General features: G+C 40.3%; 1 protein-coding gene across 1 annotated transcript; it reads right to left on the reverse strand.

The window, feature by feature from the left end:
• Positions 1-139: 139 nt before the first annotated feature.
• Positions 140-21,192, reverse strand: LOC143562523 (putative callose synthase 8). The gene is given in 41 exon segments (XM_077050300.1): positions 140-446; positions 675-808; positions 811-859; positions 1,448-2,296; positions 2,935-3,164; positions 3,242-3,354; positions 3,447-3,530; positions 3,617-3,729; positions 3,800-3,919; positions 7,009-7,170; positions 7,172-7,290; positions 7,374-7,442; positions 7,626-7,745; positions 7,831-7,937; positions 8,671-8,822; positions 8,905-9,043; positions 9,138-9,232; positions 9,305-9,428; positions 9,493-9,653; positions 9,741-9,825; positions 9,903-10,000; positions 10,077-10,211; positions 10,284-10,370; positions 10,455-10,504; positions 10,594-10,675; positions 10,757-10,817; positions 10,902-10,954; positions 11,044-11,372; positions 11,501-11,618; positions 11,696-11,839; positions 12,176-12,329; positions 12,419-12,495; positions 12,585-12,722; positions 13,349-13,475; positions 13,560-13,651; positions 13,726-13,818; positions 19,543-19,662; positions 19,858-19,959; positions 20,060-20,263; positions 20,396-20,496; positions 20,952-21,192. Coding segments are annotated over 41 exon segments (5,862 nt in total). The 3' UTR covers positions 140-215.
• Between the last annotated feature and the right edge of the window lie 5,718 nt (positions 21,193-26,910).

A 26,910-nucleotide genomic window follows, 5' to 3' on the forward strand; every position in this document is an offset into this window, starting at 1 on the left:
TGTGTAATCGCATGATAGTTGTGTATAGCATGTATATCTTGCAAATAGGTGAACTTGTGTGGAACAGTGAACTGATATATGCAAATACAAGGATTTTGTTAATATACTTATGACTTAAACCACAAAGAATGGCTGTTATGTGCACTACATTATGATGTGATATGTTATATGAAATATGTATATCATGTACATGGAATCTTGAATGCAGTAAGAATCTATATATGTTTCTTTATGGCTTTGAGAATCGGTTGAATCTGCAGTCTCCTACTGTAAGCTCGGTTGAATAGAAACCGTGTCTGAAAAGCTGAAATGATTGGAAGCCATGCCAAACAAGCAATCGGTGTGAAAAGAATGACGCCCATTCCATAGTCATAAGCTTGAGCAAAAAGCCGTGTGAACTTCCAGAGGACCGTGCCTTGAATCCACGGCCTGAATGCTTGCGCAACCTGGAAATCAAGAAAGATAGTTGCTTGAGATTCAAGAAATCAAGAAAGTTAATTACTTGAGATACAAGAAATAAAGAAAGCTAGGAACTAGTTACTTTAGGTTCAAGAAATCAAGAAAGCTAGTTGCTTTAGGTTCAAGAAATCAAGAAAGCTAGTTACTTGAGGTTCAAGAAATCAACTGAACAAGATGGTAAGTTCGGTCATGAGAACCGACTCGTGACAACTTACAAGTATAAGGCCCCAGCCGGTGGGTAGAAACGCAAGACAGCAGACGATCAAATCGGTTACAGATAATTGACAGATGTATGAAAGAGTGATTATGGTTGCTATGACAGCAAGGAAAAGAGAGGCTTTAAATAGCCGAAGGAAAGCTGGTGGTTATCACTGAGATAGCGCCTGCCCACACTTACAACCTGCATCAAACCGCATAGGGTTGTCTTATACGGGTGATAATATAATAGCTATAAAAACATGTCAAACGGGTCAAAGTTGCCCAAAGCATATTTTAATGCATAAAACCTCCTAAATTTAAATTAAAAATAATAGCTATAAAAACACGTCAAACGGGTCAAAGTTGCCCAAAGCATATTTTAACACATATAACATCCTAATTTATGTTTAATTTATAACAAAAATTCACTATTTTTAAAATAGTATCACTTATTTTTATCATATTTGATATTTTTATATTGTTTTTTGTTTTTTTTAATTAGCAACATGTGTTCTATACTGGCCAAAGTTGCCAAAGCAAACTTTTAATGCATAAAACCTCCTAAATCATTCTTTTAAAAAAAATATTATTATTGAAATAGTATTAACTTCTTGTAATCACATATAATATCATTATTTATATAAAAAAAATTAGACAAAAGGTGTTTCAGATCATGCCAACCTGACCCGAACATTGTGGCCCGTTAAGCCGTTACCCAACTTGTTTGACCCGTCCTTTTAACCGCCTCTTTAGAATAAGCATATAAATATATTTAAGAACACAAGTTTACCTTGATTAAAAGGAAAATCATGACAATAACAACCCAAGAGAGGATATAAACTGCAACAGTTTTATTCGTGCCAGCGATATCAAGATGATAAACAAGACCATATTGGTAGATAAAAAACCGCAAAGAAAGAAGTATCTCAATGGCCCGAGACCCCCAACCCGAATGCCTTAAATGTTCTTGTTCATCATACCACCAAGACTGCCAACTCTTGTCTTGCTGAATCCCAATCCCCCCTTGTTGTTTAATCCACTTGTTCCAATCTTTCCAGTCATCCACTATCTTCCCCCAATCAAAACCCGAAGGATTAAACAAAAACGGAGCAAACAACCATGTTAACGATAAGAACCAAATGGCATACGTGATCAAAACATATGTCATGTGGTTTTTATATGCTCGTCTGATAATATCATGAACTATTAGAAGTAAAAGCAGCTCAAAACCTTTCATGAAATGACTTCTTGAGTATAACCTATAGTTTTCAGTAAAACTCGCGTGAAAGACCACAACTTTTCGGCCCGTGGGTCGGTACTTGGCTCCACCGTGAAGGATGGTTCGACCGAAATAATGTGTTTTTGTACCGAGTGAAAATGTGAAGAAAACTGCGGCCAACTGTAGCTGCATGAGAACAAAATCTTTAAGGGCGTTGAGTAAGCCTTTTTCGAGTGCTATCTCCATTACCATTGGTAGCCCGGTTAATAACCCGAGCTGAATAAATGATTGTGAGGCTAATGCTGTCTCTAAAGACCGTATGTTGTGCACTTTAGCCTCAAGAAGTAATGCCTTTTCTAAACCACTTAGCACAAGGTAAAGCTGCCCGTATAAGAAGACATAAATTCCCATCACTGATATCTGCAAGATTTCAAAAAGATGAAATATTTAAGCTTATATTCTTGCAAAAACAAAATCATCAAGTAGGTTGATTGATGGGTCAAAACAGGTATGGGTTGAAAGAAATAATTTCCCATACGAAGTTGACCCATTAGGGATGACTAGCAATTGTCAACATTTGAAAATCCATTTGATTAATTTTTAAAAAATATATTTTTTTAGTTTGGCCTGTTTGAAATTAAAGCACAACTTAACCGACCGTTTCCAAGTAACAACTTACCAGTTTTCTGAAGTAGAAACTGACTGTTGTGAAGTTACAAGAAAGCATATTTTCTTGCAAGATTTGAAAAAGATGAAACCTTTAAGCATATTTTCTTGCAAATGGTTGGACGGGTGACTGACGGGTCAAAACAGGTTTGGGTTGAAACAGATAATTTTCGATACGAAGATGACCCGTTAAGGTTGACTAACAACACTTTGTGTTTATTTATGATATAAGCAACATAATTTACAATAATTATCTTTTTCTAAAAAGTGACTTAGGAAGTTGTATTATGACAACTTTTGACTAACAATCTGATTCGTTTTTCAATTATTTTTTAGTTTGACCCGTTTGAGATAAAAGCAAAACCTTAACCGACCCGTTTACAACAACTTACCAGGCTGCTGAAGTAAAACCCGACTGTTGTGAAGTAACACGAAAGCATGCGGAAAAAGTCAAACCGGCGACCAAGCCTGTAAATATCACGGCTAAGAATCTGTTCACTGTTCCCGTTTGCTACCTTTGCTTCGAACTTTGAGATCTGATTTAGGCTTACATCGCGACCTTTACCAACTTGTATATACTCTTGATATGTAATATGTCCTCTTCGCAATGTAGTATTATATCCTACAACAATATAAACAGTCAACAAAATGATTCAAAGTTGATGAAGTAATAATAAAGTTTTGAACATAAGCGAAAACCTGCAAAAATGTCTTCACTTAAGTTTATAGTCTTCGAAGCTTTGCTTATGCCACCTCTTGTTAGGTGAAAGATTCTGTCAAAAACATCTGGATGCCCATAATGGAATCTAATCCTGTTTAATGAAGAAGTCACATATGGTTTAGAAAGTTTCAAAATGTGACCGGCAAGTGTTAAAATGAGTATATGGTTACAAAAAGGTGACACCTGAGCGGATTGGCTAGAAGTCGTTGACCAATTGTGACAAAACTAGTCTCCTGGTATGACATGAACCATGCTAAAGAAGAAACACTGCAAAGAATAAAGATTAAAGACCAAATATACAAGACTTTAAGAATGAAAAGTCAATGTTTGACTTCAATGAAAGTCTAACAAACCTTCCGGTGAATATGTGTTCTCTTAAACCAAGTATTTTAGGTTTTTTCCCGAGTCGTGGAAGGAATTCTTGTAGGAGATTTCTCATTTTGATTGCTTCTTCTAGATAGTTATCCTGTAGACATGTGTTACGAGTTGACTTTTATGAAAGTCAAAATGATCTAGATTGAAAAATATCAGCATACCTGATTCATATCAATTGCTTGTAGGGTTTCACCGCGAGTAAATATTATGGCATGATTTTGATTCTCGGGTTTCCCTTCTCCAATATTAGGTGGCCCTGGAAGCTTCACTCGATATATCTCCTGAAAAGACAAACAACGATCATGCAACATTATTTTTCGGGTTGGCTAAATAAACACCGCTGACACACTATCCACACACTACTGGCGTTTCATACGGGGCACATGGCATGCAAAAAATGTTCATGCGGGTCGTATGAGGTGGTATTCGCCAAATCACATGGCATGTATTATATGTATGACTTGGCCCAAGAATGACTAATATGACAACTGAGAAATTAGTCATACTGCCCATGTGACCATTTTTTGCGCTATCAAACAGCCTGTATGATGATGTGAAAGGCTCTGGCGTGCATACTTGATTTGACATCATTCGACTCATATGATATGACATTGTAACACCCCAACCCGGAGCAGGCTGACGTGTCACTATTACAGATATCATAGACCAAACAAAAACCATTTAAATGAAATGAAAAGAATCCCATGGCAACCAAAAGAGTTAAAAACACTGAAAGAAATTCTAAGTCAAATTTATTAAATGCTTAAAGAAAATTAAATCAAGTCCTTATTCTTGAGCTTCATTTTACTCTCATCACTGATCTCCCCGATTTCCCGAATTACCTGTTAGCAAATAAGACAGACACAAACAAGAAAATACGGCTGAGCCAAAAATTGCCCAGTAACGAAGAGAACAATAGTACAGGTAAAGGCATACATAAGACAAAACTCATACTGAAATAAAACTGAAACTATTGCGAATATAAAACCATGTTTTAGACCGAACTAGAATTAGATGCGAAACATAATCCGATACACGATCGGGACGTAATCTGAATATACTCAAATTTAACCAAATGCGTATACACATATCAAAACGGACCAGAAATATAGCGAAACAAAATATAATTACTAAAATACACGACGATGATGTTAAAATAAATAGGTCGTGTAATACGGAAGCACCCAGAGCCTAAACAGAGGGGTACACAGCTAGCTAGTCCATGCACCAAGGAGACGGTGTGGGGTGGCGTGCACACATTGTTCCATCTCAAACAGAAGTCAGGAGTCAGGAGTCGGAGCTAAGATCGATCTATACGCCTCTAAGTGGCCAAGGTACTACATGAGTACTTTCAGAGACGCCGTGAACTTTGATTACGCACTGTCACGATAAGTGCCATGTCGTTGACGCCCCAACGACAAGTCAGAATTTGCTTGGGTAACAGAGTACTGAACTAAAGTCGTATAACTAAAAGATATTTAAACAGGAACATGCAATAATGAATTCAAAATATATATAACCTATTGCTTGCTATAAAATTAATATAACCATATCATACGAATAAACCGAACTAGATAACAAAAATCCGCACTACGAAGTGACGGACATCGAATATAAAATGGACTAGAACCAATACTATGAGTGAAGAAAAACAGAATACGTACTACGAAGTAACGGAATGTATATATAATACTAAGAGTAAACGATACCAGATTCCGTACTACGAAGTAACGGAATGTATATATAATACTAGGAGTAAACGATAACAGATTCCGTACTACGAAGTAACGGAATGTATATATAATACTAAGAGTAAACGATAACAGATTCCGTACTACGAAGTAACGGAATGTATATATAATACTAAGAGTAACAAAAACAGAAACCGTACTATGAAGTAACAAGAAACAGAATCCGTACCTTAAACAAAAGTGAAAACCAAAGTAAAGTCAATGTTGTCCGCCAGTTGTATGAGAACCTATGGTTTATTTACATTTTAATTTAGATATACGAACATAAATTACGATGCATGATTCGTTAATTTTTTTTTTTCCTGGGATGACTCTTTTAAGAATCCATAAAACGTTTTTGGTCATATGCTTATTTCGGTGGTTTATATAAGATTATTAAAGCTTTCAAAAAAAAAATAACAAGTACCAATAAGTAAATATTGAACTTTAATTCTCTACCTCATTATAAAGGAATAAAGTAACTGGATTCGAAATATTATTTATTCATTTACTTATAATCACAAAGACTTTCATGTTTAATTTATTCATAAAACATCCAAGTTTCAAATTTTGATTTAAAGTCATACGTACAGGCTGCCATATATATCATTATGGTGCTTCTGTTAACTTTAGCCTATATACATTAACATGCACGTGAACACTACAACCTATTAAATTTTAATCTGAAAATAGTCAGTTAGCAAGCAACACACGTGAACCCTTTTCCTCTTTTCTTTAATAACATGCATGGGTTATCAATAAGTATAGTTTCTATTTAAACAATTTTTTTTCTATAGCTGGAACAAATCAACGATCATACGCCCACATCCGAACAACTAAATTAGGCGTACATGCCAGAGGAAAAGGAGCGGACGGTTACCTTAGCTGTCAAACAAGTCGGTGATGTACGTAAACGTGACAGCTACTAAATCGGTTTCTCTCAACAAAACAAATCGAAGGCGGAACTTGAACGGTGGTGGTACGTGATGCGGATGGTGACTTACTCGTGGAGGGAGAACGGTGGTAGGTGCTTGAGGGAACCAGAAACGAGTGGCAGTGCACGGCTTATGCCGCCGAAACTAAATGCAAACTAACGAAAACGGCGTTGGTGTCTGACTTGCAGCGGGCGTTGGTGGTAGTGATCAGGCGATGGTTTCTTGCTAGCGCATCAATGGATGGAGGTTGTGCGGTTATTATGAGCAAGGAGAGTTTTTATAGGAATATATATTGCCGATTAGAAATTTGAATTAAAGGTTTCGTCATCCAGATTTTTTTTAGACTAGTTTGTTGACACAATTTAGACTTATTAATAGGAAAAGATTAAGTCAAGGCATTCAAACTATCTTGGTGTGGAATAAAACACGTGCCGATAGAATATTTGATTATATTCATGTTTCTATGTGACGTACTTTATTTAAATTATTAATTGTTTCCTCGTAATAGATTCTAATTGAAACATAAAAAAAATATCAAAACTCAAATATAAGTATTCGTATACAATTTCTAAAATTTTAGAGTTATTAGGCTATTACTATCTTAGAAGCATTCCGGGTTATTATAGACATATTGACATATATGCTGGTGTATAGATTTTTTTTTTTGGGGGGGGGGGGGGGTATAACTTTTCTAAACTCTTATACCTGGTCGAAACCGTTAACTGCTTTGACTAACACAGAAAAATAAGTAATGCCGTTTCTACTGTCGATTGTTTCATCCATTTCTTCAACGTAAGCCACGCGTAATGAAGGATATCTTATCATAAGATCCAGGATCTCTCGTGCTTGAGGGTCGCCAGACGTTTTTTTGGGACCCATACATCTGACAAGAGACGACATGAGTGAATTTCAAGTCAGCTAGAGCATCAAGCTGAGCGGACAATGTATCGTTCCCCCTCTCGATCGCATCATAACCTTGAAAAATATCTGATAATGGCAATGAAATGAATAAACAAAAAAGTATGTGTTTGATAGGTACACTTTAGTGTTTAATATAGAATATAACTAACCATCATCTTCAGCCATATCAAGAAAAGCTTGCAGTTTTAAGGCTTTCTGGTAGTACATCATCCCACGGACTGTAAACAAAATTAGATATTCAAGCTAACATACATATAACGGTTTCTTTTATGCGTCTCATTTTCGACCCGTTGGGTTATCAATATCTTAATACTTGGAATGTATATTTGGCATGTGTAAAGTGTTATATTATTTCCTTTGTAAAAATGGATGATAAAGTGTTTGTGCTTCTTGCAACTCACCGGTCCTGCTTAGAGTCTGTCCACGAAAAGAAGCCCAATCTCGAAGCTCCTCCTTGCCATTATCATTTAGATCCTCTAGGTTTGCAACACCCATTCTTTCCAAGAAGTTTTCCAAGGCATCTAGAAAAAAAAAAGATAAAAAATATATATATGAAAAAGAAAGGTGAGATAGTTACAATTTACAAAGATCTTCAACTACGCGTACCTGGATATATTTTCTCCATGTAAAAGCCGATGGAAACATTATCTTCGCTTGCATTAAGCTCATTTGTAGAGAATTTAACTTCTTCCCTTAGATGTGGAGTCAAAACACTATAATCATAACATAAATTAACGAGTGTCAGTGTCAAGGACCAAAAGTGTTACGAGCTGGCAAATAGTGGGCACTAAACCCGTAATTCTAAAACCTTGGGACCAAGACCGTAATTTGGCTTTACCTGTTGGCCTTAATTGTGTGATCAAGTTTGATAAAATGTTGCGGGGCAATTTTGTAATTAGTACAAAGTATAGTTTAGGGCGCTTTATGCAAAAATTTTAAGTTAGGGGGTCTTGATGCAAATAATAGGCGGTTATTAGCGGTTATAAAGTTAGTTATATAACTACTAGGTAGTTATATAACTACTAGGTAGTTATATAACCGCCGTGGTAGTTATAACTGTCAGAGATGGTTAGTTAACCGCCATGATGATGCCTATAAATAGATATTCGATGTAAGTTTCTTGTAACAACGTTAATCATATAATAAAGATGGTGTCTTGTTCGATCAATAAAGTTAATGTTTCAGGTTTCATCCCTTGTTGTTGTTGTTGTTCTTTGTTATGTTCTTGATTATTGGTTGAATCGTGATCTCCTGGGTCCTATATTACCACCGGGACCATCCGTGTAAACTTTTTTCACTTTTTTGGTTGATTTCTTAAATGATCATAGCTTGTCAAAAACTTAAATGTCTTATTATCTTACTAGTAGATCAAAGCAATACTTTCTATGACCATTTTGTATAATATCTAGTCAAGATGCTTATAGTGAATCTATGAAGAATGCAAACCTGAAAGATAGCATGTTGCGCACTTTGGGCGCTCGAGGTATATCCATGAATAGGGAAGTTGCAAAAAATGATATACGCCTTCGTGCATCAAGGTTTGAAGGTATGTCCATTGCTGTATCTTTGACCGTAAGCAGCAAAAGGAAGCGCTTGATCTACACAATCCCGGTTCATATTAATAAGTTTTTATTTCTAGAAAACATCTAGTGTGTTATATGTTGTCTAAAGACTTTAAACCTTCTCGTTAATAGAATCGCTATCTGGCAATGGGAAATGGATAGAATGCCTTGATGCAAATAGTTGTGGGTCGGGTTCAATATCATCAAAATATGTCTTTCCTTCAGTTTGTAGGTAACCGTTAATAGACTCCATTGTTCTGTATTCAAATTTTCAAATCAAATGATAGTCGAATGGGAGCGTGTGATGTTTATGCTTACAAAACAATAATAAACCAAAAAGATTATGCGAACCTGGATCCGTTTTTCATCATATCGACTGTGACGATTTCAAGAATATCTTGCAGAACTTTGACAAGTTTAGTATAATGTTTCTCATTGCCTTTGACCTAAAGATGACATACACTTACAAACATGCACCCGAAGAACAAGAAATACGAGTTATAGGGGTCAAGATTTACCAACAGTTCAACCAATTCGATGCATTTAGTATGCAGAGCGAGAAGCTCACTTAGATTAAAATCTTTAACAAAGGTTGATCTCCTAATGCTTTCTTCAATCTCATCTACTATCCCGAATATGACTCTGAAAAATAATGCAACTTTAAGACGCCATAAAAGTCAAGAACTAAAGACTCCATTAATGGTACCTTCTCTCAAGATCCCCGACAACTAGTATACCGAAAACGTATTTCAGTGAATCGTAACACTCTTGTACAGTGATGTACATGTAAGCATCTGTTCTGATTCTTTTGGAAAGACTTGCATCTTCACCCACAAAGTCCTTTGCAATACTTAAGGCCAATGGCAACTATAAATAGAAAGATGAATAGTGAGTTTTAACTTTTAAGTGAGGATTTTGTGAACGGATATTGAAAACGGATAATGCGAAAAGTACCTGATGTGCTAGGAGGAAAACAGGCCATCGAACGAGGCCAGAAAGTAATTCAGATGATAACGGTATCTTCATCAATTCAACCTCTCTGCTCATACATGAAAACACGCATTTGTTTCTTAATATGCATGCTAGTTCTTGATAATTTATAGTAAATGTAATTACCTATTACTTATGAGATCCTCGTCGCGGAAGCTTTTGATAATTTCATTCCACACGACAATAAACTTAACAAGACCGTTCCTCATTTGCCTCTCAGACACCTAGAAAGAGCGAGTTACATATGCGCATGAAGCACTAGAATAATGAGCTATAGAAAGATTTAATCTAACATTTTACCTTTTGAAACATCTCTTTCAAGAAAGATTTCCTGTTTAAATGTTTATCAGTTTTTGTAGGATGTGGGATAAGAGAATTCATGAAGGCCAAAGGTAGATCTTGAAATCTACTTCTCATCATACCTAGTGTGCGAATCTAGACACGAAAAGCGTGTTGGATCGTTTCAAAAACATGAAATATAGTCATCCATCAAGATTTATACTTTACCTCTCCAAGATGATGCAAGATTCCATATAGTCCTCCAAAGATAGCACAGAAAACCGAATACCAAATCTGGGTGTCCATGAAATATACCTAACACGACATACATCATGTTAAAACATTGTACTAAAGCATGCCATAAGTGATGGGCTTGATGATATTCTTAAAGAAACTCACCATTATGACTGGAGCCCAAACGGCAGCAATCGCACCAGCGTTATTCTTTACTGATTTGGATTAATTTGTTGTGAGATAAACGAATAATATCGTATATCATATTATCATTCAATCTATGATAGAGCATAAAGAAGTATACCTCTTGGGAAAAGTTCATGCCAGTCATACTTTGTAATCCCAATTCGCATAATTTCTCTTGTTGGTGTTATGAGCGGTGTTATCTAATCGTGACATTCATAGTTAGAACATTAAAAATCATCTGTGTACTTAAAATTTGGATCAAAGTACCAACCTATACTCACCTCAAAGGTGTAGCTAAATATCAATTTGCTTAACAACAATAACACCCAGAATAAACTGTACCTGAAAACATAACCGTAAACGCATAATCAGATCACATATTCCGAAAGAAAATATTATATAAGATTGTAAGAGTTTGGAATGTACTTCAAAAGGGAGTATTGAGATTCTTGCATTCCGCGTCCCACGTATAATCTAGGCTAAAGAATAAAAAGCCATGAAGAAGTTAGAACATATTCCAATCTAGAAGATTCGATAGTTAAGTTAACACGTTTTCAGTCGATATTACCTGAGTCCACCAAGATAAAGTCAAAGATATCCTGGAATTTGAGGTCTCAATGTATCTTCCAATGGCAGGAACCGAAAAGAGGATCATATTCACCGCGTTAGACATCAAGTAAAACGCAACCACAAGCATGTAAGATGAATAACACCACTCGCCAAACCAGCTTCCGTAATTTGTTGAATAACAAGTGTACTTCCTTCTAGTTTTGGCATAAAATATAGGTAACATGATAGTCCACATTCCTGCGAAGACCACCTTAAACGTATGCTTTCGGGTTCTAGTGTGGTCCATTGTTGGTCTAGCCTTCATTGTGAATACAATATCAAGAACGGCTGCAAGAATATTTAATAAGGGTATGAGAAAACTAAATACGGTCACAATCTTGCATACCGAATACCAAAAAGGTGCAAACTTTATCGTATCTTTATGGGAGTGTACCAAAGTTAAAGTAGCACAAGACCTTGAACTAGTTTAAGAACTGCTGATGTGATGAAGATGCTCATAATATCTTCGAGTATGGGCGTATCAAACATTTGTAAGGGCGAGTCGAGATCATGACACGCCATAATAATCATTGCCTGAAAAAGAAATGTAGTGTTGAAAAGAAAGTAACTTTTTAACCGATGGTAACGCGTTTTGGAAGCATTGATTGCACCTGGAGAGATAGAACAAGAAAGGCCCACATTCTATCGAAGCTTCTGAAAACGTGCCAGAACGAGCGGAATTCTACAAAGTTTGTTTTTCCTAACCATGTTTTCTCTTTTTTCTCTTCTACCTTAGACTCATCCTCATCATTGAGCTAACAAAAACACAATCATTGCGTAACGGTTCAAAACAGAAACAGGTTCGGTTTGAAACAAGCATATTTTGGTATTGGTCAAAACAATCCGGGCCCGGTTGGCTTTAACCCCAACACATTTGCCTTATTTTTAATAAATAAACAACTAATGCGTGAATTATAATTATTAAAAAAAATATCATTACAAATATAATCGAAGTCTTGGTCAAAGTTCGTGCCCGTTTGACCTATTTGACCAATCTGCCGTAACATTTTTATCAAATCTTATTAGTTTGACTCGTTTGAGATAAAAACAACCCAAATCGACCCATTATAACACTAAAGTAATAGCTTTACCTGCTCTTCCTCATCATTATTATCTTTTCTTTTTTCTGTCTTACGTTTATCCGAGCTTTTTTTAGTTTTGCTTTTGGTATCATCAGGAGGCTGCACATAAAAGAAGTCATGCTCTTTATCCATAGGCCAGCCTAGTTGGAAACAATCTAGAGACCTGATGATACAAAACAACCAATCTTTACCTTAATATATAAACAATACAATAACAATCATACTTTTTAAATAAAAAACACAAAAAAATACCAGAAGAACTCGTTCAAATCATCGTAGTTTCTCCACTTTGAATAATCAGTCATCCCATTTTGGTTTTTTGAAGCTTCCTTCAGTAATTTGATAAACAAAATTAGAAACTAGACAACCAAAAGAAACACAGAAAGTAAAACATAACGAATTGTTTTAGGTTGAATACCTTTTGAATAACTTCATATATTGGAGTGACAACATCGTTAAGAAAAGCCTCCGGATCTCCACCATATGCAGGCATGAAATTTTCACCAGCAGATAGAATGGTTGCTCCCATCAGCATGCTATGCATGTCATGTGCCATCTACGAAAATAAAAATGCAATCATTTATATGTTTATTACGTGCTTGATAAGCAATCCCGAGCCTGAGCTTCACTTATCGAGCTTGAGTTGCCTGCGAGCCTAAAAAAGTCTTAATAGTTGTTTATATAAATATTATCTAATATACCGAGTATCTATTTTTATAATTAATATTTTTATAGCATTATTATAAAAATAACTAAACAATATAAATTTTGTTATTATACAAAAACTTATAATTAATATATATATATATATAGATATATATATATATATATATATATATATAATTATGAACCCGTATATGAATTAATTAATAAATATAAACGAGACAAGCTTGAGGTTGAAAAACTACTCATGATTTGAGCTTGAGCTTACGAAATAGAGCTTGAAACGATCCAAGCTCGGGCTTCGCTTGGCTCGTTTACACCCCTATATCCAACCCGTAACATTTTTAGCTAATTTTATTGGTGTTAGAAATGGGCTTTAGGTGACTTTCAACCTATTCCCCTGTTAACTAAACTTTTTTATTTGGCCCGTTTGAGATAAAATACAACCCAAATCATGAGCCCGTTTATAAGTAAACGAAATTGCCACTTCCACTTGACAGTAATGAGTGTGAAACCTACATGATGAAAAATATAAGCAAGACATTCTGGCATGAACCGTAAATTAGCAGCCTCGCCCCATATAAGTAGATAGAGTCCTATATACAAGATTTTATATTGTTGTGCTTCTGGTTCTGAGAATGGCAGCCTGCGTTAATTAGCAAACAATAACTATTATTAGATGAATATTATAATATTAAAAAAAAATATTAATAAGTAGAATCTCTCTAACTTTATGCTGGTTTTCTTCTCTAAAAACTTGCACCATTCTGCATAATTCTTGAAGAATTTCTTCATCAGATCATCTAAAGCGCCGTCTGCTAACTGTGATTTCAAAAAGTTAGCAAATGCATCTAGTAAAATAAAACAAGTTAATTAAGTTTATAACTTTTGTGCACCTTGGATGTATTTGCTGATTTATTACTCCTTCTAATATGGACATTTGCAATAAGTAGAATCAAATGCTCCCTCTGGTTAGCAACATTTCCTTTCTGAAATTATTATTATTATTATTATTATTATTATTGTAAAGAAGAGGATGTTTATTGACTGAATTAATTATTACAATAGTGTGTACACATATATATACAAGAGGCAAACCCTAATTACATCCAATAATAGGCCCATGGGCTTTGTCTAGCTATCCAATATAAACTAACCAACACTCCTCCTCAAGTTGGAGCATATATGTTAATCATGCCCAACTTGTTACAAATAAAATCTATTTGAGGTTTCCGAAGAGGCTTAGTGAGAATATCCGCAAGCTGAAAGTTTGTCTTAATATGAATCGGTTGAATGGATGGAGGATCTTTTTGTGTGCCTACTACCCGGTCTCTAATAAGATGGCAGTCAACCTCAATGTGTTTCGTCCTTTCATGAAAAACTTGATTCTTGGCTATATAAATGGTCGATTGATTATCACAGTATAGCCGCATCAAGTCTTTAGAAACAACTCCAAGTTCTATGAGAAGACGACGAATCCATGTCATCTCCGATGTTACATCTGCCATAGCTCTATATTCTGATTCAGCGCTCGATCTAGAAACTGTGTGTTGTTTCTTACTTTTCCATGACACAAGATTTCCTCCGACAAACACACAATACCCAGTAGTAGATCGTCGTGAAATCGGACAACCTGCCCAGTATGCGTCTGAGAAACCTGATATCCGACCATCTCCCTCTTCTATGAAAGCTCTTACTCGACAATGACCCTGATCAGAATATAGGATGCCAAGGCTTGGTGTGGCCTTGAGATATCTTAAGACACGAAGAGCAGCATCCCAGTGACTGGCGCATGGTTTAGCCATGAATTGGCTCAGAACACTGACAGAAAAAGAAATATCCGGTTGCGTGACAGTTAAATAATTAAGTTTACCAACCAACCGTCTGTATCGCTCAGGATCCTTCATCGGATCCCCTTCTTTTGGGAGAAGCTTCTTTGTAGGAAGCATTGGGGTATCAACTGGTTTGCAACCCAGCAAACCGCATTCGGTCAACATATCAAGGACATACTTCTGATGAGAGAGAAGTATTCCTTGTGGAGAGCGAGATACCTCTATGCCGAGGAAGTACCGCAGCCGACCTAAGTCGCTAACCTGAAACTGAGTCTGAAGGAACTGTTTGAGTTCAGTGATCCTGGTAGTATCGTCACCTGTGATTATGATGTCATCCACATAAACAACTACAATAATCCTTTTCCCTTTGTGGTGTCTAAAAAAGACAGAATGATCGTATGCACTACGAGTCATCCCGAACTATTCCATAACACTCGAGAATCGACCAAACCATGCCCTGGGAGACTGTTTAAGACCATAGAGAGAACGACGTAGTCTGCAAACTTTCGAGGCCTCCTCCTCAACAATAAACCTCCATATACACCTCCTCCTCAAGAACCCCATTAAGGAAGGCGTTCTTGACATCAAGCTGGTGGAGCGTCCAATGATTAATGGCAGCAAGAGCAATGAAAATACGGACAGATGGCTTTTTAGCAACCGGCGAGAAAGTTTCATCATAATCAATGCCATATGCCTGAGAATAACCTTTGGCGACCAATCGCGCCTTTAAGCGATGTAAAGAGCCATCCGGGTGCAGTTTGACTGTGAATACCCAACGACAACCAACAACACGCTTCCCTACAGGAAGCGTTTCAAGATCCCATGTATGATTGGATCTAAGAGCCCCAATTTCCTCCTCCATAGCCCGCCTCCATCCTGGATGAGCAAGAGCTGTCATCACATTCCTGGGAATCGGGTAGGAATCAAGGGTAGTAGTGTAGGCATGAGATTCAGGAGACATATGAGAATAGGCAACATAATCCTGAATCGGGTAACGGGTGCAACAGCGAGGCTCTTTGCGAAAGGCAATAGGTATATCGGGAAAAGGGGCACCTGGATGATCGTATGGTGTAGTGGAGGTAGGAGTGGGTTCGGGAGTGGGTGGGGGGAGGTTGGTCTCAGCAGCGGGAGGTGGAACTGAGGACAAATCATCGTCTGGTTAGGAATCAGGAGGCTGTGACGAGTGATTACGACGTTGACGACTATATGTGAAGAGTAGAGGTGGAGGTTCTGTCGGTGGACCCGTAGGAGCAGGATCAGAAGCAGTTAAGACTGGGGAATCTGGTACACCGGGCATGGGAAAGGTGGGGATGAGATAGAGGTGGGTAGATCAAGGTCGGGGAAAGGGTCAGACACAGAAGTGGTAGGCTCGAGAAAGTAGGGACATGACTCATGAAAGGTGACATCGGCACTAGTAAAGTATCGGTGAAGGGATGGGCTATAGCACCGATACCCCTTTTGAACTCGGGAGTAACCAAGAAAGACACAACGGATAGCTCGGGGGTCAAGTTTAGTGACCTTCGGACAATGATCATGAACATAGGCCACACAACCAAAAACTTTAGGTGCGAGAGGAAATGAAGTGCCTGTAGGAAAAAGGATAGAAAATGGTGTTTTACCATGAAGAACGGGTGTGGGCATGCAATTTATTAGATATGTGGCAGTGAGAACGGCGTCCCCCGAGAAGCGATGTTGAACATGAGATTGAAACATGAGTGTGCGAGCAACATCTAATAGGTGACGATTTTTGCGTTCAGAGACACCATTTTGTTGGGATGTATATGCACACGAGGATTCATGAACAATCCCGTGTTTAAGTATGATGTGAAGTCGGTGGAAAAATATTCTTTTGCATTATCAGATCGTAGAGTTTTAATTGTTGTGTGAAATTGGTTTTGAACATAAGCATTAAATTCACGAAAGGTGGAAAACACCTCACTACGAGATTTCAATAAATAAACCCAAGTAGCACGAGAATAATCATCAATAAAGGTAACAAAATATTCAAAACCCAATGTAGATTTAGTAGGGCAAGGACCCCATACATCAGAATGCAAAAGTTCAAAACAACCACTGACTCGATTAGACACTCTAGGGGGATGCCCACATATATAGAGTCAAAAGAGATATGGAATCCGAAGGGGAGGGGGGTTTTCTTCGGGGCTCGAGAGATAGAATAGATAGGGCCCCACAAGTTTTAAATTCGCCGCTGGTCTCTCGAGAGGGAACGAGGAATTCTCAACGAAAAAAGTGCTCTCTGAACCGAACGTGAAAGTCGTTTTCCATCAGACGGCTGTTCCCGTAACTCTACTCTCGACTTGGATTATATATCCAATAAAGTCCGCTCTCGGCCATTCCACACGCTGCCTAGCAGAGGCGTGGTTATCTGAAGTGGATTCTCTCTTTTGTAGTAGATGCCGAACCTGCTGCCCCATTGACTAAGAGGGGGGCGGGCGCAGCAGCTACATGGACCCCTTCCTTTCTGTTGTTGCCAGCGCTTTCCCGGGCCGAGCCATAATTCTTGATTAGAAAGGACAGGCAAAGCCCGAAGGCTGCTATCCCAATAGGCCAGCGGGCGGAACGAGGAGAGGGCCCGACAATCATACCACCCCGCGGTCGAAAAAGCGTGTTCCCTTCAGATAAGACGCACCGTAGGCCTTCCTCGGCCTTCTTCGTTTTCGATGAAAAATAAAGAAAATCTCGATCTCCGAAAGCCTTTTCCTTCCCCCGCCGCATCTCCCTCCCTTCGTCGAGCCTTTCCTTTAATGGTTGGGACGCCTGGTGTGTTTACCAAGCTGACACGACTCACAATGAAAATTAAAAGACGAAAGTGGTAAATCTGGTCTCATTTGCCTCATAACCGCTGTAGAGGGATGACCTAACCGGCAGTGGTCCTCTTTGACTTTGGAAACGCAAGTGTTTGCTGTAGGACGTGACGGGAAGGTTAAGCGGTATAGGCCTCCTGATTCAAAACCTGTGCCAATCAGTCGGTTCGTCCCTAACTCCTGAAAGATACAATGAGTAGGATAAAACTTAGCAGAGCAATTATTTTGTTTAGTAAGTTGGCTCACGGAACAAAGGCTATCGGGAAATTTAGGAACAAACAAAATAGAAGAGAGGTTTAGGTTTGACGAATTGGTGACGGATCCAATGCCAAGGACCGGGCAAGTAGATCCATCAGCAAGTCGAACTGGCTGGTGGGAAACTTTGTGTAGGCTGGAAAGGATATCAGGGTTCCCAGTCATGTGATGAGTAGCACCTGAATCAATAACCCAAGATAAAGTGAGACTAGGAAATGTACCTGAATTGGCCGTATTTGCTAGTGGAGTGGGGGCGGGTGTCTGAGAGTTGAGAAGATGCTGCAGTCAACAATAGTCTTCTTCACTAAACGTGTAAGCCGGAGTAGTGACCGGATCTGAAGCCCACCGGTGGCAGCCATGCGAGTTTTGGGACCAAGAGGTGGCTGGCTTCCCGGGGGACGATTTGGGCAATCCCATTTAGTGTGACCAGGTTCCTTGCAATAGTGACAGACAAGACCATTACCTCGTCCAATACCCTTTTTGTGGGTCGTATGAGAGCCTCGACCAACACCTTTACCAGTAAAGGTATACATAACTGATGTGTCTGTAGGAGTTGCATCGTGACCATACATCTCCCATAGCAGATGATAAGTTGATTCAACAGAGGATGTAGCCGAAGGGTTACTCAACAGTAAGTGCCGAGCGCTCGAATACTTGGGTGATAAACCGGCAATGAAGGTCACGACATCCATCTTGGTGTTTCGCTCCTCCTGGACCTGTAAATCAGTAGTGGGTGGATATGCAGCACGAAGCTCATCCCGGAGTTTAGAAAATCGTGTAAAGTAATCGGTGAATGTAGAATCGCCTTGTTCGGCTCTGCCATAGGCCTGGACCACAGAATATGCATGAGATAGAGACTCTTGAGCCAAAAAGGATGAAGAAAGGTGATCCCACATCTTCTTCACAGTGTAAAAGTTTTGGGCAATAGTGAGAATTTGTGGTTCCATGGCATTCCATAGTGCCATTTGTATTCCACTGTCATCAATACGCCACTCTCGGGTAATCGGATCAGGAGGTAGCTTAGTGAGATGGTCGTCTTTTTCCACACTAGTAAGGCCTTTTTAGACAAAGAGACTCCACGAACCCCAATTTTTGGAGTCAAGCTTGATGGGAATGCGTAGGACAGCAGAGTAGTTGATGATTCCTGGAGCAATCTGAGTTTCTGGAGTCTTGTTGTTGGCCATAGAAGCTGAAGATTTGAACACCGAGCAAGAACGAATACACGAGCCGGGGCAGAAAAACAAAAGTGTCAGAATCGAAAAATTAACAACACAGGGAGGTTCGGAGGTAAAAAACAAGAAGTCTGGAAAAAATCCAGTGGCCAGAAAAATGGCCACGCGCCGTCACTCGCCGGCGTGTGGGTGGCAGCGGCGGAACAAGGGTGGCGCGTGGGGGCGCGTGCGGCGTCGGTTTGGCGGCGGGTTTTCGGGTTATCTAAAACGAGGGTGTCCGGGGACAATGGTGGTGGCGGTGATAGTTGGGGATGTGTCGGAAAAAGATCTGTGACAGAACAGGAGGTGGCGGCTAGGGTTTGTGCAGGGGACCAGAACTTGTTTTTCAGATTAGGGTTTGGATCGAGAGCCGTAGCTCTGATACCATGTAAAGAAGAGGATGTTTATTGACTGAATTGATTATTACAATAGTGTGTACACATATATATACAAGAGGCAAACCCTAATTACATCCAATAATAGGCCCATGGGCATTGTCTAGCTATCCAATATAAACTAACTAACAATTATTATTATTTTCAGAAAGTGATGAACTTTAAAAATATAATGAAAACAGAATGGTGATCTACCTGAAACCGAAAACAATGCTCGAGCCAGTCAAACAAGTCAAAATGAGGCGCACGATTGGTGAACTCCTCAATGAAAGGTATGCCCGCAACATTACGTATAGCAACAAATGCAGCTTTAATCTGTATCATTTAATCACATGGTTAGATAGATTTAACTACAAAAGGTTCAATATGCGAGTCAAACGCCGCACAAATGTGTAAATATTTTATTAATAGATGATGAACTTCTTTTTGGGCAAAATGTGGTCAACCCAACCCGACCCAGCCCGTTTATGATATGTACAAAGTTAAGAGTTGAATATTTTAACATCAAACCTCAGGGAGTTGCATAATTGGTTGATGAACACCTCCTTGATCAAGCGGAAGAATGTTATAATTATAGAATTCAGATCTTTTAACATCATTATCAGCGTGCACCTTTCAAGCAAGATAATCCAAATCATTAATGTAGTTATTGAATATATATAAAACTTCTACTAGAATTTACTCATTTAGACAACATAAAACAAAAACAAACCTGTGTACCCGCAGCCTTACTAAGTGTATTCGCCACTTCATACAACACATCAGCAATCAGACGGGCTTTACTCAAAGCATCCCGGTTCTCCAAACTAGTTTGTCCACCATGTTTGATAATAAAATCTTTGTATTTACGGTACACACGCCTGACTTCACGTACATCACTTTTTTCCTTCCTTTTTCTGTAAGTAACCTCTTCATCCTATCATCCTCAAGTGTCGAAAGATGGTTAGAAACTTAAAATCCAAGAAAGTTAACAACTTTTGATGAAATATGCAATCTTTTTGTGTATTCACTATGAGACATATTGTTTTTATTCGGGTTTGAGATTCACCTGTTCAAGTCGTTGCAGAAGCGCAGTCTTGAATTGTCGTACTCCACGCCCACTCGAATTACGGTCCAAATCATGTGCAACAACAAAAGCATGAAAACGACCTGCGCCAAGAATCCGATAAAGAAATTATTATGAACTCCATTAAAGTTACATGAATCACAAATTTGGGACTCAAGAATCAAGATCATCATTTTTTCATTCAGTGATCAAGAAAACACAACACGGCTGCATTTGATCCCCCCCCCCAAAAAAAAAAAAAAAAAAAAAAAAAACTTAACAAGAATCATGCTAATTAGTTAAATATTTTAGAATATTCATATATAGAGATATGTTTTCAAGAATCATATAAGCATCATTGCAGTTGAAAATACAAGAATCATACTATATAATCCATTTTTTAGCATGTTCATAGTGGAATGACTTCAAAAGAATGATGTTTTTTAAGAAACAGAATCATGGGCAAGTAATCATACAAGAATCATTTGTGGGAATCAAGAAACATGCAAGAATCTGGTCAACTTAAATGAAGCTAAAAGAACCCGAATGAAAGACTTACATAAACAAGCAACACGAGGCTCTTGCGCATCAATCAGATTGGCGACACGAAGAAACCGTTGAATTTCTGATTTCAAAGTGACCGGCAACTTCTCAGAATCAAATGGCTCAGGAACATAATCACGCCCAGAAGTTATCGTGTAAAACGGCTGTGTCTCATTATTATTATTGTTATTGTGATTTGCAGCATTAGTATTGCTAGTACTTGCAATGCTAGGCTCCACCACCACAATTTCTGCCATTATTAGAACATGAACATGAACCAAGATTAAGAAAACAACAGTGAATATATGTATATGTATATGTGTGTGAGTGTGAGTGTGGTGGAAATGAGAGGAGAGTAGAATATGAAGAGGATCTTGTGTTAAGTATATACATGATATGTTAATGTGATGTATACTTTATGGAAAAAGATGGTGGCTTGCTTTTTTTGATTAATTAGTGGTTAGTGGTGGTGTGATCTTTTTAGCTTTTGCTTTCTTTAATGTCTTTGCTTTTGTGAGGTTCATGCAGTGAAAAACAAGCAGGAGAAGAAAGGTTTCTACAATATTTCTGATTGGTAAGTGTACTTGTAACACAAATAATTGGAATCTGTGTGTATGTTTGTGTGTAAATAGTGTGTGTTTGGATTTTGTGTCCTATGATGTTTCCTGGATGTTTATTATTAAGGGTGACATTTGCTAACACGACCCGAACGGTTGACTTGTTTAACCTGTTTGCTAAGACGCTTCGGCCTACTAACTCATTTGACCGATTCTTTGCGACCTTGTAACCTGATTGACATACATGTTCACGGCTTGATTATTACCCATTTGGCACGTTTAGATAAAGGTATGTTGATTTTTATTAATCCCACTATCGTTTTTTGGTCACTACCGGTCCCAACTAACGAATTGGCTGCTGACGGTCACAACTTTTAACGTATTTGTTCTTAACGGTCCGCAACTAACAGAATCTTAACGTCTTAGTTTAAGGTCGCCGAAAAAACGTTTTTGGCTGGAAAGCTCAGCATTTTTGTCCCAAACATCTTGGTAACTTTGTATCGGATCTTTAGGAGCTTTTTTCTAGTAAAATGCCCAATTATTGAGGTCGCCGGAAACCCTATACCATCGTCGGAATCGGTTGATGGTGCTCAAGTGGTGGTAGTTGGTTGGCGGTGAGTCAATTGGTGGTAGTTGCGGTGTTCAGGTGGTGTTTGCCGGCAACAAATTTGATTTTTCCGGCCAAAAATGTTTTTTCGACGACCTAAACTAACGGCGTTAGGGTTTTGTTAGTTTCGGATCATTAGGAACAAATACGTTAAAAGTTGGAACCATCAATAGCCAATTTATTAGTTGGGACCGGCAATAACCAAAAGGCAATAGTTGGGATTAATAAAAACCAATATATCTAGATAAATGGATAAAATGATTGTGTTTGGGTTACACAATTTTAAGTGTTTGTAAGTTAGGGTCGATGTTTTCTACATGAATAAAAATATGGGTCATGTTCTGATTCATAATTTTTTTTTCAATAGGAAAGATATATTTTTTTTACATCTTTTCATATTTTAACCTTTTTGTTAGTTATAATACTGAAGAAACACTAGGTGACCCCGGGCAGATTATAGGTAATCTGGGGGCTAAGTAATGTTTCCCACGAAGGTTAGGTCCAGCAGAGTAAGTTGTACTTCAGGGAACCTGCAAAACAGACACCGTAAGCTCGTCACTGAGAAGGGGGGGGTTCCTCCTTGTGACCACCCTCCGGCGTGAGAATCAGTCTATATTGCTCTTTGAATATAAAAGTATATGAATACTATTAGAGCAGTTATCAAGTAAGTTATACGAGATAGTAGATGATGCCATGATAATACCATTTGCTGTCTTTTATAGCCGAAGGTGGGTTTCCAAGGGGTTTAGCCGGCCCAACACGCTACCAACTGTAACCTATGCACGTGCCCTACCTGTGAGTGGTGGATAGGTAGCGGCTGACACAGAGCAGGCGTGCCGTGCACTCTTCGTCTTCTACCAACTGCAGGCTAGGCACGTGGTCTGGCAGGAGTTGGTGGGCAGGCGGCGGCTATTGGTCACAGTGCTGTGGCGTGCTGTCTGCCACGCTGCTGTCAGTGAGCTGTCGCATTCTTGGTCAGATCTTTTGTCTTTACCTCGTCAGGTATCACGCAAAAGATCCTCCATCATACGGACTGGCCCATTTTGGCGGGAGTTTTCCCCCTCCCGCCTTTGCTCATTCTTTCAGGTGACACTGAATATATTTGTAAGTGTTAAGCCTTATGCGTGTAGCTATGCTGTGCGGGTAGCCTTCCCTGATGGCTTGTATCCGCAACTGCGGGAACAGGCGGGTTACTTTACCATTGGGAGGCTTTTCCCTGCGTATGCAGCCTGCATACTGCGCGTAGGCTTCTCTGAGCATGGTGGGTCCTGCGGGAGTAGATGGTCTTTGCGCAGACATCCCTGTTCAAGGTGAGTCATGCGGGACCAACTGAGCCCTGCTGGGACCTACCTCTTCAAGTCCCCCCAGTCCAATGTTCTTCTCACGAATGTCTAATAAAGTGAGGTGAATTTTTGGACTTAAGCAAAGGGTTTTGAAAAGGGGTTTTTGTAAGGTTTTCCATGGGGGTTCTTCCCGCGGAAGTCCTTGTCACTTGCAGAAATTCCCGAGTTTCCTGCTTGGTCTTTGGGTATGATGCGGGTAGGTCTGTAACCTCCTCGCAAGTCAGGAGCATTGAGTCTTAGTTGTGCGGATTCTCCCTGTGGTTCTGGTAGTTTTTGAACATAGTGATCAATTATGTTTAAACCACCAATTCCATCTTGGAGCCTCAAACAACGTAGTACTCGATGTTCCCGCAATGCGGGGATATTACTTCCGTTTTCACAAGCATTGCCCAGAAGATCCTTCCTGGTTTCAATTCTCAGCGGGTGCTAGGTATGTGAAGGGTTTTGCCTTTACACTGTACCTGCGTCCGTCTTACGGTTACTTTACTTCCAAGGTATTCCTGGCGTCCATTCCCTGCGGGTGCTAGGTATGTGAAGGGTTTTGCCTTTACACTGTACCCGCACCCGTCTTATGGTTACTTGGTTGCCAAATATTTTGGCTTCAATTCCCTGCGGGTGTTAGGTATGTGAAGGGTTTTGCCTTTACACTGTACCCACACCCGGCTTATGGTTACTTGTTTGCCAAGGTAAGGGATATTTTCCCGCTTACTTTTTTGAACCTTGGTCTTCAAATTTTTAAATTTTGAAATTTGAAGAGTTGGATGGATAACAACCCAATACCTCAAACGTCGTGCGACGGTTTCTTCTGACTGTGTCAGGACGTGCCAGAAGTTATGGCGACATGACATTATGTGGTCATTCCAGTTGCTTTTTCAGGCGCGTGGGCACGGGATTTCGGGCGCGTAGCCGCGAAATCTCTGACACGTCCTTTTTGACAGCTGTTGCCAGTTCGCTTTTGCCACGCGTCATAGTTTCATTGCACCTTTGATTTCTCTCTCTTCCGTATTAAATTCATCGCATTAATTGCGATTGCTATATAAAGGGGGAGAAGGTTATTTGCAATTCACACTTTCCACTTTCATCTCTTCTTCTCCAGTAATTTCCGGCGAATTTCTCTTTTTCAGTAAAGCATTGCTCTGAAATCTCTTCTTTCTTCCACCATGTCTTCTCACGATGCTGATGATCAGAAGACTGCTGGCGAATGCCAGTGTTATCTTCCTGTCGAGCTGTACCAGTATATCGTCAGGAAGTTCATGCTCGAGTCTCTCGAGCCTGAGTTTCCTGAGCCCCACCATACTGTGTACGATGCCCCTAGTGGCAAAATCGGGGTTTATGCTGCATTCTTTGTCTACGGGAACCTTAGGTTTCCGTTGACAAAGTTTGTGTACCGTGTCCTAGAGAGGCACGGTGTGCACCTGACAGAGGTGCACCCCATGGCCATTGCCAAGGTCCGGCACTTTGAGTGGGTGTGCCGGATACTGGGCCTTGAGCCTCTTGTTGACCGCCTGATGACCTTCTATACTTGGAGGTGCATCCAAGGGTGGTACACTCTTACAACCCGTATCAAGGGTTTAAAGATTTGTACCACCGAGCGGAGTCTTCGCTCATGGAGAAGAGAGTTCTTCTTTATATCCGCTCGAGCCATCCCCATTGCCATGAAGTTCAAGAATGGCCAGCCGCTTCCGAACCTTCCCGCCATCAACTACGAGGAGGCGGAATGGTTCGCGAAGATATCCCGGGTCCAGTCCCCGGTTTTCCGTTTTCCGGAGTCGGCGATGGTGATGCTGGGGATGAGCCGGGTGTGGAAGGCGGCGAATGCGGATAAGGTTCCGATCGTCCTTGAATATGGTTCGAACTCTACCCCTTATGGTATGTCTTGTTTCTTTTTTGCTGACTACGATTTTTTCTAACTTTCTTGTTGATCTCAGAGGGTAACGATCTTCAGTCGCTCCTGAATCCGCGGGAGGAAGATGGTCCTGCGCGGATGGGTACTCGTGCTCTGGACGAGAACGAGTTGCCCATCTTAGAGCAGACTGCGGGTCGGTTCGTGGAGGTTTACCCGCCAGGCCAAGAGATCCTGAGCCACCGACGGCCAGGTAAGCCTATCTTCTACCCTGAACCTCTCAATGCTGTGCCTGCTGCTGGAGTTCATGACATTTCTTCTTCTGAGGAATCCGCAGAAGGTCCTCCACTGGTGCGGAAGAAAAAGGCTGCCGTCGGGAGAGGCAAGGAGAAGGTGGCCTCTACGGCCGACCCGGTAGTCCTATCTGACTCGGAGTCAGATAATGCAGAGGTGGCGGGGAAGCCCGGTGGTGAGGAGACCACCGCTCCGGAGGCTGCAGGTGTTACCTCCGGGGAGGCAGCGACGACGACGGTTACCGGTGTCAAGAGGCCGGCTCCATCGGGTTCGCCCCCGCTCGTCCGTGCGTTCAAGCTCAAGAAACCCCGTAAGTACCCCCATAATTCTTGTCTAGATTTGTTGTTTCAAATAAATTTTTCTAACACTTTTGCTTGTGCAGGTGTGGATGTTGACGCATTCCAGGGTGGAGTTGGAGTAAGTATTCCCCCGCCAATGACGGTAGGCTCGGTCAGCCTTCCCGAGGCGTCGACCCAGGCGTCTACGCTTGCTTCCGCTGGTTCCAGCCTTCCTGAGGCTGTTCCAGCTGAGAAGGTGTCTCCGCCGGCCGTGAGTGCAATTTTTACAGCATCTTTCACGGAGCCGGCGGTTACTGTTGCTGAGGAGACGGTGCCAACAATGGCTACCACGGCGGCTGCCACTATACCTGCGCCACCAGCACCGGCGGCCGGACCATCAGGTACGCGCCGGGCTTCCCGCCGATCTACGCCACCTTCCCGTCTGCCTGACCTGTTGGATGGATTTCCTTTAGGTTCAGGTGATGGGTTTGGCGGCTATCGGCCTGTTATTGACCCTACAGGTACGTAGGGTTCTTTTTTCTTTGTATATTTTTGTCATCTTTTCCTAACTGCCTTTGTTTCTTTTGCAGTGTCGGATTCCAATGAAGTGTATGTTCCAAGATGGAACATACGCCGAGGAACAACCCTTCGCACCCCTGTGGAGTGCGTGGATTGGGCTCGCCACGCTGCTCCTCATGGTGCGTTGGGGGAAGCCATGGCTAGCTACCAAGAGGGTAGGCTAACCAATGAGCTTCGGGTTCTCCAGGCCCGAACGCAGCCCCGCGTCGAGCTGCTTTGTCGTGAAAACGACAAGTTAAAAGCAGCTCGCGCCAAAGATGTATCTGAAGCGCGGGCTCTTCGGGAGGAGAACCGGCAGTTGGCCGCTGCCGCAGCCGAGAAGGAGAAGGCATTCAAGGCCCTCGAGGTTGAAGTCCAGGCGCGACTCGAGGCCCGCTCCAAGGCTGCCCAAGCTGTGAATGAACAGCTTCGGCTGGCCAAGGAGACTGCGCGAAACTCAACTGAGAGGGCTGCCAAGGCTGAAGCTGTTGCTGA

This window comes from Bidens hawaiensis, unplaced genomic scaffold (genome assembly GCF_021521415.1).
Source record: "Bidens hawaiensis isolate Kalapana, Puna unplaced genomic scaffold, B.hawaiensis_p1.1 tig00021030_1, whole genome shotgun sequence".
In the NCBI taxonomy this organism is placed as follows: Eukaryota; Viridiplantae; Streptophyta; class Magnoliopsida; order Asterales; family Asteraceae; genus Bidens; species Bidens hawaiensis.